The sequence below is a fragment of the Homarus americanus genome, unplaced genomic scaffold (assembly GCF_018991925.1).
Source record: "Homarus americanus isolate GMGI-L3 unplaced genomic scaffold, GMGI_Hamer_2.0 scaffold47967, whole genome shotgun sequence".
Lineage (NCBI taxonomy): Eukaryota > Metazoa > Arthropoda > Malacostraca > Decapoda > Nephropidae > Homarus > Homarus americanus.
In genome coordinates, this window is record NW_024731965.1 from 1,967,342 (window position 1) to 1,980,512 (window position 13,171).

The window sequence follows — 13,171 nt, forward strand, 5'->3', positions numbered from 1 at the left end:
ACACACACCCACCAGCATCACTCATCGGCAGCATGTCCTCTCAAACCTGTATCGGCAAAAACAGAATTTTTGTTACGTTTAGATTTTTTTTACGGTGATGTGTTAATTTTCTTGTATCAATTCCAGACAAGGATATGGCAAGCCTGTGGACTGGTGGGCAATGGGAGTTATTCTCTATGAATTTCTCATTGGGTGCGTCCCCTTTTTTGGAGAGACACCGGAAGAGCTGTTTGCACACACCGTCAACGATGACATCGAGTGGCCAAGTGAAGAGGATTGGCCAGTCATGGATGACACCAAGGACCTGATTACGGCACTGCTTCACCACTCACCTCTGGACCGCCTCGGGACAGTGGGAGGAGCCCTGGAAGTCAAGGAGCATCCATTCTTTATCTTCGTTGACTGGGACTCACTGTTAAGGATGAAGGCAGAATTTGTACCACAGTTGGATCACGAGGAAGACACCAGCTACTTTGACAGTGAGTTTCACGGCACAGTGTAACAACACACACACACACCCCTTAAGTACCATATTATCTCATATATAGATAAGCTGGATAGGGTTGGCAATATAACTTCTTTCATTAACATGGTTCTATCATTGTATACAGGTGTACAAGGAATTTTCTAAGACCTTGATGCAAGAAAGTGATTAGAGGAGTGGAAGAATAAGTTTACACTGTACATTAAAATTTTTTGTGTTTGTTTGTGTCCTTGCAGCTCGTTTGGATCGGTATAACCATGAACTAGAAGAGGATAGTGAGGAGGGAGGGGAAGGAGGGGCATTCCCATCTTTCTCCTCTTATTCTCCCAGGTATCACAAGTTCACTTCATCCCACTCTGCCGATGCTCCCCAGCTTGACTCCAGCTTTCAGGTGAGGAAGCAGGTAGGAAAATTTGCTCTATATTTTCAGTTACTCGGGCAATGTTCATCAAGTTCTTATTAATTTTGTATTTAGTTTTTATTTAAATATGCTAGATGTGCATAGTTAAGAAACAATACAATAAGATTGGACTGCAGCTTAAATGCTTAACAAAATTACCAATAGCCTGAAGATTATGGCTACAGCACTGCTCTCATCCTGAATGAAAAATAAAATATTTTCACATTGATATACTTGATGTAGTAAGTTGTTATTTGCACAATAAAACTGAAATTGACCAGATATAAAGAAAAATAACTTTCTTTAGACATTTTATAAAAATAATGATGAAAAACAGATTTGAGAATAGAGCTAAATAATTTTCCTTATTTATATATATAATTTATTTATTAGTTGTCATCTTGTTACTGCTCCTTATAAACAAAAAGAAGATTCATACAACTCGACACTTGTTCTTAGTAATTGGGAATGTACTGTGAGACATTGAAATGATATACAGATACTGTACAATGTATTGTATATATATATTTTTGATGTAAGGTTCAAGATCACAAATTCTTATTGTAAATAAATATATAACTCAATAACTTACAGAATGAGACATCAACTGAAGGTGGGGCGGAGGGGGCGGATGTTGGACGAGGCATTGTGTCCCGTGGAGACTCTGGTCACAGTGACCAATCTGAGTCGTCACGCTCAACCCTCGAGTCGTCCACCAATACTCCTGATACTGAGAGCCAAGATCTGCCTGTTACACCTGATGTGTAAGTTGTATATACATTTTACTAAAACTTAAAAGTAATGTCATTTTTATTTATTTTTTTTTTTACCGGGAATAGCCCACCCGGGCACAGGTCATTGACCCACAACGGGGCCTAGGGGGCAAAAAAATAAGAATAAAAAGAAATTAAAAATAGAAAAGGAAAAGGTTATATTAATCTATATTGTGAAGATGCCAGAAAACCAGCTTTTTCAAGTGAGACAGATTGTATGAGTGTGGAAACACAGAAGAAGGCAGAACATTTCACAGTTAGGCTGTGTGAGGAAAGAAGGATGTACTATAACAGGTTATTCTAGTGTGACCGACATCCACAGAGAAACGGTGGGCACCGCTGGCAAGACGTGTGTTACGAGTCCCCGGTCTTGCCGGCGGTACACAGGATGCCAAATCCACCGAACATTGCCCGTTAAATTACCTGTAAAAGAGAGAGAGTGAAGCAACATTGCGGCGAAGAGAAAGGGAAGAAAGATTATCAACTAGAGGAGGAGAGTTAATAAGATGAAATGCCTTTGATTCCACTTTATCTAACATTTGAACAGAAGAAGAGCCACCCCAGATATGAGAGCAGTATTCCAAGTTAGGACGAATGAATCCCTAATATACTTGAAGCAACTGCTCAGGAGTGAAGTAGCTACGGCATCTGTACAGCATTCCAAGCTTTCGGGGGGCAGCTTTAGCAATGTTGAGGATGTGTGGCTTCCATGATATATTAGAGGAAATGGTGAGACCTAGCAAATCTATTTTAGAATTTGGCAGAATGACAGCATCCTGAAATGTGATTGGTGGAAGATCATCTAATTTGGAAAGTGTAATTGGTAAATACCGAGTTTAATTACTATTGAATTTAACCAAGTTTCTACCTCCCCATTCGGAGATGTTGCACTGATCCGCATTGATACATAATAATGATATCAGCCTTAGAAACAGATCTAGTTTGAGAATTAGGGGGAAGGGGAAAACGTGAAGAAGAGTGAAGAGTAGAATCATCAGCATAAGAATGGATAGAATTAGTTGTAGTTTGAAGTAAATCATTGATAAAAAGTATGTGAAAGAAGAGAACCCTGTGGAACACCACTATTGGTAGAAAAAGAGCGAGAGATTGATCCCTCAACAACAACTGCCATGGATCGATTCTCAAGAAAGCCAGAGATTAGAAAACAAAGTGGGGGAGGGAAACCATAAGAGGGAAGTTTAGAAAGCAAAGACTTGTGCCATACCCTGTTAAATGCTTTAGACATGTCGAGGGCCACGACAAAAGTTTCCACATAATCCCTAAGAGAGGCTGACCAAAGATGGGTGCAGAAGGAGAGCAGATCACCAGTAGATCTCGCCTGGTGAAAGCCATACTGGTGATCCGATAAAAGAGAATGGCGTTCAAGGTGACGGAGAAAATGAGAGTTTAAGATAGTTTCAAAAATCTTGGAGAGGGATGAAGATAGGGTAATGTGGCGATAGTTAGAGGGATTGGAATGGTCACCCTTCTTCGGGATGGGCTGAACCGAGGCATGCTTCCAAGAAGAAGGAAAAGTTTGGGTCTTGAGGCAAAGGCGAAAGAGGTGAGCAAGCACAGGGGCCAGAACTTCAGCACACTCCCTCAGAACATGAGGGGGTATTCCGTACGGTCCATGCGCCTTACTCACATCCAACCTGGATAACACACCAGCAACCCTGCGAGTGGAGATTATAGGAAAGTGCATAGGTTCAGTAGGAGGGATAGGCTTGGAATTGTCTAAGGTGGAATTAGAGAAGAATAAGGTGCCAAAGAGATTGGCTTTATCAGGGGGAGAGTTGGCTATAGAGTTATCAGGTCGGAAGAGAGGAGGAAAAGAGGGAGTGCAGAAGTTATTACAGATGTATGTGATTATTTAAAAAGTTTGATAAAATACAAAACTGTAGTTAGAAATGGATGTGAGAAATTATTGAATACTATTTACAAGATTTTATGGGGAGAGTGAAGCATGTGTCAGAGGAAGAGAGAAAATGCTTCCCAGTAAATGAAGTGTATGTGCTGAAAAATGATCGCCTTTGTAAATGTGATGTTTAAGTTGGCTGCTCCTTTTAATTGTGCAGTTCAGGGGAAATGTTACAAATGTTAATGAATGAGTTTGGAAGTGTTTACCAGGAGAATGTTGAGAGCATTTGTAATCAAAAGTAGACAGATGGTAAAATATGTAGAAGAGAGAGAATTTGGTGTTATTTATGAGGTGTTTTGGATGACGGGGAAAGCAGATGGTGTTAATTCGGCTGCAATGAAATGATGAAGATGTTGAGATGGTAAGGGAAGGACGGAGGAGGAGAGGTCAGTAAATAAGGTGTACAGAGATAAAGTGGCTTATGCATTGTGGGAGGGAAAGGAGGAATAATATATTTAGGGGAGGACAGAGGAGGGGATAGGGTCAAAAGAGAGGGCAAAGAACCCATACAATGATAGTACACCATGGAGGCTCTTCTATCATGACCAAACCTCAGAGCGAAGGTAATGGTTTTAAGTGGGTCATTATGAGTCACAATCACCACACATGATGGACATGATCATAGAGATATCTAATCACTTCCCTGAACACGGGTTACTTTATTTTACTACTTTCATTATTGTCAATTGGTTTTTATTAATAACTTATAGCCTTTATCAATTTAGAAAGGTTGTAAAGATGCAACATCATTGGTTTCCACTTAACATAACATTCAGTACAGCACATGAACTGTAACTAAGTTTTCATGGAGCTTAATACTGGCAAGTTCTTGGTCACGTTTAACATTTGCTGTTGTAAGCCCTTTCTGTGTTTATGAAGGACATTGTGTTTACGTTCAGTTCTCGGACAGTTTGATGTTTGTCGGGAGAATGAAGCCGAGACCCCCTTCAGTGTCATGTCATTCTTTCTGACTTATATAAATTTCTTCCTTTATAACTATGACATTGACTATCCTTGTTTAACAGTATTTACATGAAGAGCAATGTGTCTTACCTCCACTTATTTCAAGCAGTTTTCTATTCTACTCACTCAGATTACCCACCCACTTATTACCCACCCACTTAATACCCACCCACTTAATACCCACCCACTTAATACCCACCCACATATTATCCACCCACCATTGTGTAGTAAAATGTTCTGTTCACACACAACTAAATTTAAAGCTTTAATAGAAGGAAGATCTGACAGTGTTGTGTTCTTTTTATCAGTTCCAGTTTTTTGTTTCATGTTGAGGATAGTTCCGTCAGTTAGTCAGTGGGAAATGGTATTCATGGGTCTTTCATTTATTTTTTAAGTTTATTTAATTGATGGTATGTTATTTCCTCATTCTGTTTCATATGTTAATGTCATTTTTAATTTTATTTAATGGATGTGGTTTTATTTCCTATTTTTATGTGAGATGTTACTTAATATTGTTATCTTATGTTTTTATTTTTTTATATAAAGTTCTCAGTTTATGGAGTCCCAATTAACTCTCTTAATTTTGAGAAAGTTGGTTTTAATTGAGGGAGTCAAGCAAGGTCATATCAGTAATAGTATGTCAGAAGCGGTGCACATTTTCCGTAATAAAACAAGGACTTATTCTTAAGTAAGACATTAATACCTAGAAGAACATGATTTAATGGGAAAATGACACAAATAGAGATTAATTTTTATTTTAATATCTTGTACAGGTGGGAACAAAGGTCGTGTCACATCTGCTGCTCCACGAACCCTGAGATTCAAACTCGTGAATCCGAGGTATTTATGGTCAGAATAATGCATCAGTGTCTACTGCTTTGGGGTCATGAGTCTGAATCACTGGGCTCGTGGAGCAACAGAAAAGGCAAAAGGAATTTTTTTTGCGACCTTATTTGATAAAATTATTATATTATTTTTTATTGTTTACTATTTTTCAGCTTTGTTTCATGAGATAAAATTCACTACATATTTTATTATAATCATTTAAGGAATGCTGGTAAATTAGAAGGAGTGCCTGTGTGCCAGAGTACACCAGAATCATCGCAGACCGAAAGTGAGGATGTGTCTCCCCAGGTACAGAGGAGAAGACGTCTCCACTCTCACTCTAGAGATTCTCTGCCAAGATTCTCTATATCAGGGGAAGAAGACTGGTTAAGGTATGAGTCATACTTGATTAAAAAAATGAAAAAAAAACGAGTTGGCAAGATGCTCTTAATTTCAATTAACTCTAACTTATATCTACAGTTAAGTTTAGCCATATGGCTATAATTGCTTCAAGTAGATGTAGCATCTTCAGTGAAGGAAAACATTTCCTTCCGTGGTTATCCAGCCAATAGTAGTGTTAGCTGTTCATCTCCCCAATATTTTGTGAAATGGTCAGTTAGAAACAAGTGACAAAGAATTTTTTATTATTATTATTATGATTATTATGATTATGGGAGGTAACAGGCATTCTAAGGAACTTAGTAAAGGTCTTTGAAGAAAATTGCACAGAGTTTTATGTGAGACAAGATCCACTTGTGCTGTACATTACCCAGTGTTGGAAAATGTGTGGGCAAGTTAAGGCATCCTCACTGAAAGGGTCGTGGGAGTCTCCTTCTGGAATTTTGTACTCTTAGAACTTTTTTGAGTTACCTCGGTGTCTGTACAACCCACAAGTATATCTTTCCCTGGTAGACATCTGTAAGCCAGTTGGGTTTTGTTGGCAAGATAGAGGGTAAATGGTGACTGGTATACAGCACTGTCTCACACACTGAATATCAATAACACATTACCTCCTCACTGGAGATCAATATTCAGGGATAATGGACTACCTCACAGTACAGTATAACAATTACCACTGTAGCGAAGTTCATCCTGTTTACATAAGATATAATATAGAACAAGAATGAGAGTTCCTTTGGTTATGTTCATGAAGGGAGATACAAGTTAGGAAGTAGACACAAAAGAACATAAGAGAACTAGTGTAGTAAAGTGGAAAACTAAAATAAAATAAAGGGATTTATAGATAGTAATTTAAACACATATCTTGTGATGTAGAAGGGTTGACTTGTCTATATGGTTAAAAAGTCTTATATTTTTATTGACAAAAAACAGAAATTAGAGAAATATGGAAGTAAATGTTGAAGGAAATTATTTTTTTAGATTGAAAAAAGAAAAAGAAAAATCTTGTATAATGCACATTTTGTTTTTACTTATATACTCTTGCAATGTTGCAGGTTTTATTTTGGGACATTATAAAGGGCAGATGGTAAGGAGCATTGTAACTTGAAAGATAGATGGTAGAATGACTGATTGATAATGGAGAATGATGAAATAATGTTTAAGGTGAATATGAAAACTTGAATGATTATGACTTAGGGGAGAGTCTCCTTGTGTTTGCTTGAGTTCTAGTTTCCTGCACTGTAATAGGAAACTCATTAAGAAAGGTGAAAACAAAATGCAGGGAGTGAAATCTTTTATACTTGAGTGAAATGATCATCTTCCTTTAACTTATTTTATTGATACTGTCATGGTTTTGGTTTTCGGGGTGGTAAGAGTGGTTTATATTATACAGCATTACCCTGCTTTACACGGTTTCACTTTCCGCGATTTCTCATTTATGCGGTACCTTGCCAGAACCGGACTTTCAGTTTCCGCGGTGCATCTACTCATATACGGGGTGAAGTATAATTTTTTTTTTATTTATTTAGCTCATAAAATTCATACAAATTACCCGGCCAGAATATAATTTACATTGCTGGAATTCTTACAATATGATGATCATTTTGAATATAAACATCATGGATTTTGCATTTGACATACAAATTTTAGATCTAATGTAATAATTTGGTTTACACAAAGCAAATATTTTATCTTTTGTGCAAAATATATGAAGTTTACATTCAAAATATTCCCTGACCAGCAAGGAATCCAGAAATGTCAATTATATTATCCTAACATTAGTCTGAGGTATTATTTATTACTAAACGTTAAAATCTAGTGTTTTCACCTAATCATTTCTCAGAGAGGTAGGAGCTAGTGAGCTGGGAAGAGGGGGGGGGGGATTTGAGTCCATTATTTGAATGGACATTAACCTGGCGACTGTATTTCTCTTAAATATTAATATTGTGAGCATACCATCATAAAATTTAGATGTTATTTTTACTACAACATAGGTATTGTGTCGGAAAAAGTGGAGTTTGGGGGTCGGGCCAGTCTCTATTGGAATTAATCCCATATGTTCTGTTGTTCACTTTCCGCGGTACCCTGTGGGTTCAATTGACCGCGTAAAAATGGGGTACTACTGTATAAAGATTATAATATGTTGTGTTTCTTATATTTCTTACCGTAGAGTTCGATACCTTCACACTGGTTACTTACAGGAGATTATGGCATATCTACGTAGAAGTTCACCCCACCGCCCGACATTCCATGATATATACTTGATAAATGATGATTTAATGAGTTCCATTAATTTTCAACATCCATCTCAGTTATTGGTTATACTTTGTCATAACCAATCAGGCATTACCTTTAGTAATAATAAGATAGGATCACAGATACGGGCAGATAATTGCACTTACATTTATTTGTCAAGCTTCCATACAATGATTTACAATTTGCATGGATATACGAGTCACTCACGTTCACGCTGTATAAAATTAATCTCTAAAAGAGGGAAATTTCAACTTTGGGACACATGTGATTACTCTTCTGTGGGTATGACCTAACAGAGCCTTAATTCTTCAAGTGATACATTTACTGCCAGCCTGGATTGCTTTTGTTGCAACCAGGCTTCATCACAAGAACTTCTTTCCACGGACAATAACAACAAAAAGGTACTCTTGGGTTACCACACATACTGTAGTCTCCTGTCACTGACAGTCACCGTAGACGGTTGTCGCGGCAAAGAGAACTGGTAACCTTGACTTGAATTAACCACATAGGTGCAATAGACCAGCCTGGATTGCTTTTGTCGCAACCAGGCTTCCACACGTGATATTTCCACGGGGATAACAAACCTAGGTTAACACACTTAGTCTCGTGTCGATCACGGTCACTGTAGTCGGATGTCATGCAGGAGAACTCTAAGCGTGAATTGATTAATCATTTACTGTAGGTTTGATAGGCCAGCCTGGATTGCTCTTGTTGCAACCAGGCATCCACACGTGATAATTCCACGGGGATAACAACCTAGGTTAACACGCTTAGTCTCGTGTCAACGACGGTCCACAGGACGGAGTGGTGGTGGAGGACTCTTGTGTGGTGTCCCTCTCCCTTCAGGAGGGAGAGGATGGGGATGTCTTGACTAACCCATGGCCAAGGGGATACTACTTGAAATGAGGATGTTGTAAGAGTATTGAAGAGAGATGCATGTTTGATGAGTAATGGTGTGGGATTTAAATTGGAAGTGAATCGGCTGCAGTTTACAGTGGATAATTCAGAAGAAAAGTTACGGCATGTTTGTTTACTGTACTAGGAGAATGTTGTTAGTGACTGTGGACAAAATTAAAGTGATTAAAATAAAGGGAGAAGAGAGATACATGGAGATGGAAAAGTTAGCCTGATTGGTGACAGACAAGAGAAAGTGTTATAGTGTTTCAGAGACGTAGGAGTGGAGGTGTTGGATACAATGAAACCTTTATTTAATAGACTATACGTGGAGACGAAATTCCGTTATATCTAGGGTCTATTACTCGTGAAATCCCCCTAACTGACGGATTATACGGAGAGAGAAGTCCGTTATATGGAGGTTTTACTGTTCGGGAATGAAGACATACAATGAACCAGAGAGTAGTTAAGGAATAGAAAGTTAATGGGTGGATTTTGAAATATACAGAGAAAAAGATGAGATTATACAGCATAGTGAGATTGAACCACTATTATTATTATTACTATTATTATTATTTTTGAGGCACAAACCTTGGACTTGGGGTGTAAGAGGAATGAACAATAGAAATGCTGTGTTTGAGAGCAACATATGTGATAAATAAGTAGAGGGAATGCAAAATACAGAAATAAAATGTGAAAGAGAAAGAAGTGTTTGGTAGAATGAATCCAGGTCTGCTTAGGTGATGAGTACATACCTTATTGGAACTATTATTTTACAGCAGTATAAATGAATAGACAATGTGTGTGTGTGTGGGGGGGTGCATGCGTGTAAGGAGAATCAGGAAGAGAATGAGAAACTAATAGGAGGTATAAAAGGTAACATAATTTTAGAGTTATAAGATGAGTTGTACTGTCAGACACATCGTGGGCTAGTGGCCAGTAAAGATCAGTTATCGTGAGAAAGGAGGACAGTCACCATCCTTCATGACAGCTTCCACTATCATAGGTTGTCATTCTCCCAGACAGAGAGTCGCCTTACCTTGGGGCCAAACATTAGGGGAGGTTGGATGATGTCACTGGTAACTTTTGCTGAGATTCAAGGGTGGATATCAAGAGTTGTTAATACACAGGGTGATTTTTTTTTATTTGAGAACCCTAAATAATTCCCATACCCGAATAACTATTATCAGTTAGGTACCTAATATTGTGTATAAATGTAGCCTAATATTACAGAAAGACTTGACATAATCCTGAGAGTTATCAGGAATCGCATGACCCAACAGTGGCATCTAATAGTTTTCACTCGGTCACACCACGGCACTCGTAACACACACCACGGCACTCGTAACACACACCACGGCACTCGTAACACAGCACAAATACAGAGAGTTCCATGGTTTGACCGAGTGAAAATGGTTAAATGCCACAGACTTACCCTTCTGACTAAGAATAATTCCTTGTACTTCATCTTCTTTCTGTCTCTCTTGGTACCGTATTACTCTGTTTTATACGACTTTCCTATACAGTAAAGCCTCAAATAGCGACTGTAATGTGTCCTCCAATATTGCAGTGTAAGGTGAATCATTGTTTCGTGAATCATTAATTACTATTAAAATAAAGCAATAATAATGAGATGCGTTCCCAACTGTGACCTTTTCATATCTTTTGTGTGGCTTTTTACCCTCTTTTCCCCCAAAACAATACAATTATGAAAAATGCCAACTATATTCTTTAAATAATGTTTATGAATGCACCTTATACAATATAAATGAATAATAATATGGCCACACAAGAGGAGATGGAACGCCATTGTTTTCATTAGTATTTACAGCCGAGAGTCCAGGACGATAGTTCTACATGAGAAAATGGAGAAAATAAGACCCTGGTTGTAGCTGTAGTAAAATTAATGTAAAAAAAAAATTAGTATATATGTTTTAAGTACAGTAATGTTATTTAATGTTAATAAATGGAACAATAGAAGTAGCTAACCATTAATGGCAAAGAAAAAAGGGAGATGGATTGGGAACGCCAATATATACGTGCACATTTAAGGATACCGCGTCATTTATCTAAAGAATATGTACAAAAGATTCATTATTGTTTATTACTGAATATGCATTTGATTGAATTTATCTTTATATATGGGAAATGAACAATACAATTCATTAATAATATGTAGAGTATTAAAACACACAAGAGGAGACAAAACGGCACTGTTTTTGTTAATGTTTACACCCGTGAGTCCGTGACGATGGTTCTACATAAGAAACTAAGGAAATTAAGACTGATTGTTGCTGTAGGAAAATTAATGTAAAAAATGAATATGTTTTAACTAATGTTATTTAATGTTAATAAATGGAAAAATAGAAGTAGCTAACCGTTAACAGTAAAGAATAACAAAATAAATTGGGAACTCCTCGTATGTAAGTGCGTACATGTGAAAACATCGTCATTTCTCTACACTTATTACTGTTCACATATGTTTTAAATAATACTTACTAATGTAAAACAAAAATTTTACTCACCAATGGTGGTAAAGTCTAAAACATAAGGGCAGCCAATGATGATGTGTGAGTTTTTGCTCAGATGATGAAGTCATCAGGTTCAACTGTGGCTTAAGCTGTAGGTTTAACTGTGGCTTAAGCTGTAGGTTCAACTGTGGCTTAAGCTGTAGGTTCAACTCTGGCTGAAGCTGTAGGTTTCCATAAAACCATTACTGAACCTGAAGTTGTTGTTGAAGCTGCTTATGATGCTGAATTTGATGGTGTAGCTGAAGTTGGTGGTTTAGGCCTTCGATTAATAAAGCTGTCAAAAGAACCTTGCACAGCTGCTTTCTTTTCTCATTATACATCTTTATATAGAGGTCATTTGCATTTATTTTAATTTTAATGCTTTGTTCTGTTCGTGGATCCACTTCAGAAAATATGTTCATTGTTTGCTCCTTATAATACCCACAGTCCTCTCACCTTTTTCATATTGTTTTAACTCATCTAGTTTCTCGGCTAAGGTTATACACTTATTAGATTTTGAACCAGCACTACCATCACTTGCTCATGTTGAATAGAGACGCAAAAATGCCGTAAGAAACCTGAGAATGTTTTTCTCCTTTTCCTGTTCAGATGCGTGAAAACAAAGGGCCTGCCAGCTGTGACTATTTATACTAGTGATGCTGGCGTCACCACTCACAAGCCTGGCAGCCTCCGTGCGCAAGGCGTGTTTTATTTTTTATATAATAAATATCGGGATTTAGTTATTACTTGTATGAAAATGAATTTTTTTTCTTCTAATTTCATTGTAAATACGAAGAAAATAATGGCGTAAATTGAATTGGGTCCTAAATTAACCAGGGTCTTAAATATGAATCGTCGTTAGTAGAGCCGTCATTATCGGAGGCTTTACTGTATATGTTTTTCATAAATCCTTGTAATTCATCATCTTTCTGTTCTGGAATAATGCCCAGTGCTTAAAACCTATAGGCAATCCTCAATTTTTCCACACATTCTTATTTATTTAGAATACACACGGGCATTAGCTGCTTTACCTGCATGCTAGCCAAACCCTTTGTCAAGTGTTTCAGGCTTGGCTTCAGACCTTCTCTACTCTGAGTTGTGGATATGGTCAATGATCCTTGAGTCTGGATAACACTCACCTGTGCTTAGTGTGCCAAAAATGCATAAGATAAGAATTAACACAATATTAGTCGAACTTATTACAAAAAATGTACAACAACAGATTTTTATAGGACTCTGGCTTACTCTTTTTTAGTGAAAAGATGAAACCAAACTGTTAATTGTATTTTTATTTATGAAACTATTTTGTTTGTGATCTTTTGTACCACTTTTGTTTTAGAAAAATGTTCTTTAGTGTGTAATGGTCATAACAAATATTGTTGAGTGAGTATGGTAGATGACAGACACGGTAGTTTGCTTTTCCCCAGCATGGAAAGCGGGAGCCTGCGCGAGCTCTCTCCAGTTGATGAGCGGCCGGGAGCGTCTGAACGATTGTCTACACCTCGAGTCAATATCCCACCTTCATCACCGGCCTTCAAGCACAGAACTCGTCAAGTGATCAAAAGTGCTTCAGCGTCTGGGTTATCCTTGATGATCCCTTCAGGTAAGTTATCTGTCTTCTTCCTTACAGTATTGGGTCATAAGCCCTGCCATGCCATCGTCCTGAGAGCCACGATTGTATGATTTATTCCAAAGGTTAAAGAAGAATCACTGTAACTAGGCGGGTAATCTGGTTTACCTACCAGA

General features: G+C 37.7%; 1 protein-coding gene across 14 annotated transcripts in view; it reads left to right on the top strand.

Moving 5' to 3' along the window:
• LOC121868118 (microtubule-associated serine/threonine-protein kinase 3-like) overlaps window positions 1-13,171 on the top strand; it is an 87,583-nt gene that overhangs the window by 57,206 nt on the left and 17,206 nt on the right. For 9 of the 14 annotated variants that reach the window (XM_042368410.1, XM_042368412.1, XM_042368409.1 and 6 more), the window contains 5 exons: window positions 127-479; window positions 721-887; window positions 1,479-1,648; window positions 5,591-5,758; window positions 12,838-13,028. In XM_042368410.1, the coding sequence (XP_042224344.1) occupies window positions 127-479; window positions 721-887; window positions 1,479-1,648; window positions 5,591-5,758; window positions 12,838-13,028 (1,049 nt within the window). The remainder of the gene's footprint in view (window positions 1-126; window positions 480-720; window positions 888-1,478; window positions 1,649-5,590; window positions 5,759-12,837; window positions 13,029-13,171) is intronic. The other 5 variants (XM_042368403.1, XM_042368407.1, XM_042368415.1 and 2 more) reach the window with 3 other exon arrangements.